General features: G+C 38.9%; 1 protein-coding gene across 1 annotated transcript in view; it reads right to left on the minus strand.

Moving 5' to 3' along the window:
* Window positions 1-3,698, minus strand: part of slc6a20 (solute carrier family 6 (proline IMINO transporter), member 20) — a 27,464-nt gene that overhangs the window by 8,520 nt on the left and 15,246 nt on the right. The window contains exons 2-6 of the mRNA XM_015399104.1: window positions 3,494-3,634; window positions 3,304-3,395; window positions 1,270-1,497; window positions 1,032-1,142; window positions 669-935 (exon numbers count right to left, since the gene is read on the minus strand). Of these exons, the coding sequence (XP_015254590.1) occupies window positions 669-935; window positions 1,032-1,142; window positions 1,270-1,497; window positions 3,304-3,395; window positions 3,494-3,634 (839 nt within the window). The remainder of the gene's footprint in view (window positions 1-668; window positions 936-1,031; window positions 1,143-1,269; window positions 1,498-3,303; window positions 3,396-3,493; window positions 3,635-3,698) is intronic.

The raw sequence follows: 3,698 nt of genomic DNA on the forward strand, positions 1-3,698 counted from the left end.
CCCACTCTGCAGAATCTGTTAGTTCAATCTCTAACGTTCTGCTCTCTCTGCTTTTTCTCATAGTAGCTTCATCTGTTCCTGTTTGGCTGTGACTCCATCCTGGAAAGAAATATCAGCTGTGCTGCTGCCATCAACACCTTTGTTTCTAGATGTTGGAGTTTGGCCTGTTTTCCAGTGTAGTCCAGTTTCTCTGACTGTGACTAACTGGATGTGCTCTCTTCATCCTCTGACATGGGAGCTGACTGTGTGTTTCCTGGACGGGGCCGCCTTTTACAGTTGCCTTTCTATGCTTCTTTTTCTATGTCTGCTTCTGTCTCCTTGAACCCCAGTCGGCCTCAGCAGATGGCCGCTCACACAGAGCCTGGTTCTGCTGGTGATTTCTTCCTGTTAAAAGGGATTTTTTCTCTCTACTGTCGCTACAAGCATGCTTAGTGTGAGGGATTGCTGAAGAGTTGCTGAGTCGATGCAATCAGCTGGTTTTCCTTAGATAGAAAACTTTGAATCAATCTGGCTGTATGATCTAGTGAATTGTAAAGTGCCTTCAGATGATGTGTTTTGAATTGGTGCTATAGAAATAAACTGAAATGAATTGAATGTACACATTACAGATATGCCTGTTTGGCCCAAACTGGGGTACAATCAAGCAGTCAAACATGTTTCCTCAAAACCATCGCAGCACCAAATGATATGTACCTCTCCAAGCAGGTCTCATAGTTGACAGTGGCCTTGAACCCATATATGGAAAATGTGACAATAGCGGAGAAGATGGAGGTTCCACTGTTGATAAAAGAGACAATGATGGCTTGACGCTCAAAGTTGTTGTGGTACTGGTTGTAGCTGGCAAAGGCAATGAGCGACCCAAAGCCCAAACCCAGGGAGAAAAAGATCTGAGTGGCTGCATTGATCCAAGTGGTAGGATTGGCAAGTTCTTCCATCTAGAAGCAGACAGAGGCAAATAGATAATCAGCAAACCTCCACTGGTCTTAGTCCACAGGTCTCTGAGGATATTCCTGCAGTCAATCAAAGCTCACCTTAGGTGTGAACATGTATTTGACACCATTCAAAGCTCCATGAAGAGTCATCCCTCGGATCAAGTAGATCAACATGACAACGTATGGAAATGTTGCAGTGAAGTAGACAACCTACCAAAACCAAACAGCATTACAAACCTAAACCAAGGATCACAACACCACAGTGAACTCCAGTATATGAGCAACTATACAACACATTATCACTTTATTGGGTCTGTAAATGAGGAAGCTTTCTTACCTTTCCAGTCGACTTTATGCCCCGGACGATGAATAGATAAGTTATCACCCATGCAAGCAGGAAGCAGAGTGCCTGGCCCATATGAAGGCCTCCATTCTCCTCAATAGAGGGCGAGATGTTAAGGGTCTCTCTGTAGAAGAAATACTGAGTGGGTGTTGCTTTTTCACACTCTTCTAAAGGTCCGGTCAGGTTGGAATTGGCAGGGCAGACTGCCCAGGGCAAGACTGACTGCATGAAGAAGAAACACAAAGGAGCAGGAAGTGAGCAAAATAGCCAAAGTATCACATGTCATCAGGATCTTTGGTTATGATTTTATCACATTTTCTCATGAAAAAAGAAACTAGTTATAAAATAAAAATAACAAAGAAAAGGCGTTTTAGCAAACAAAATATATCTTTACTGATTTAAATGTATGCAGTTTTGACAACAATTTAATGTGTTCACTATTTAAGGAACTTTGTGTTCTATTTTCTTGATTAAAGAACTTTTAAGTTAGTTGACATCTTAGTTTGAGAAATTAAAACATCAACTGTACTTAGGTAAAATTTATGGAGAACCACTTCTGCCATCTATAGAAATACACCCAAAATAAAATAAATGAGCATGTAAAAATTTCAGGGCCAAAATGCAGCTAGATGTATAATGTCAAAAAATGAGAGAAAGTAATAAAAAGAAGATGCAACAATTGAGAAAGAAAAAATTAAATATTTTTTTTTTATCTCTAACTATTGTAATTACCACTGTGCTTATCTGTAATTGAAACCACTCATTTTGATACATGATTTTTTTTTCTTAAACTTGAACAAAAATTAAGTTTAAAATATAATAAAAGTATAAAGATGAATCAAATTGTGCATGACCTTCAGATGGAAACACGGCTGGTGATGCATGAGGAAACTTAAAAAGTAGAAAAAAAGAAAATGTGAATTAGATGTGCTTCCATTCAGAAGAGCAAACTAATACCAAAGCCATGGGGGATTTATCATTAGGCAATACTAGGCAGTTGCCAAGGGCCCCAAGTTCCTGGGGGCCTCATAAAACTATGTTAACATGTATGGTTAACACAGCTATTCCTTAGTTGTGCACTTTAATTATGTTTTTGATAAAAAAAATCCTTTCGCTAAAAGGACAGCAGCAAACCATTTGAAAAAAAATTATGCAAAGAGCGACTTTTCAGGCTCCTCTAGCACTTTCATTTCAAAAAAGGGCCTAGTGCCAAATCTAGCGACTTTTTTCTGCTACTGGAGACTTTGGCGACTACATTCATAGGGCCCCCTGCCTGTCTTTGCCTAGGGCCCCAAATTTCCTAAATCCTCCCCTGTCCAAAGCTAATGTCGTCATTAGTTGACGTCACTCTTTATTATATAGAGTAGAAAAGTAGGAAGTAGAGTTAGCAAGCCCAGATCAGTGATGGACTAAGGTTTTAATAACTGCTGAATCAGCAGGTATTAGTAATGGTTCAAACCATCGAGAGAAATGTGACTCTTATGCTGCGTTTAGGTGCCAGTGGCAGAGAAACCAGCTCATAAGCCATGTGGGCTAAATATTCAGAACTTATTTGAAAAACATGTTTCCATTTTCCCTTTAGTGAACTTCTGAAAATCTGTTTTTGAAGATAACACAACTGGGATACATTAGAGGGGTAAACATCTCCGTATTTAAAGTTTAAAAGGACCGTACAATGATTTGAAAAGTAAATACTGTTGACATAAAAACGTATATTTGGTGGTGAAAAAAAAACACAAAAGAAGAAAAAAACTGAGGAAAATTCTACAAAAATCACGAATTTAGTAAAGGAAAAATAAGTCACTGATTTTTTTTTCCATAAGCAAATAAACTTTTCTTTTAATCTCTGCATGTATTCCTAATTATTCCACTGTTTGTCTGTCTTATTGGTGCACTGTTGATACATAACATTTAAAACTAGAGAAAAAGGTGGCAAATAAAACTGATATTTAAATGTTTACAACATGATGTGCTGTACAGATGTTACCATCAGCAGACATGAAAAACTAGAACATCTAAGAAGCTTACTTGAAATGAGTGAAAGAGGTACCAGAAACTCCAAGCATTGATAATGTTGTAATAGAGACACAAGTACAAAGATGTCACAACGCTGGCAAGGCCTGAAAAAGATATGAGAGGAGATTCCATGTTAAAAATCTACCGACTGTGCATTAGAGTTAACATCATCAAATAATCAGTTTGTAGCCAAGACTCTCACCAACTCCTCCTAAATATGGGCTTATAGCAGTCCACGCCCCGATGCTGCCTAAACGCATCTTCTGACCAATGGCGAGCTCCAGGTAGAACAAAGGCACGCCCTCCAGGACCAGCATGATGAGATATGGTATCAAGAATCCCCCTGGAAGCAGAAATAAATGACTTAGACTGAAAAACAGGTGGACTCTCATTGCCAAAAACAGGCG

Source organism: Cyprinodon variegatus, unplaced genomic scaffold, assembly GCF_000732505.1.
Source record: "Cyprinodon variegatus isolate N-32 unplaced genomic scaffold, C_variegatus-1.0 Scaffold988, whole genome shotgun sequence".
NCBI classification, from domain to species: domain Eukaryota; kingdom Metazoa; phylum Chordata; class Actinopteri; order Cyprinodontiformes; family Cyprinodontidae; genus Cyprinodon; species Cyprinodon variegatus.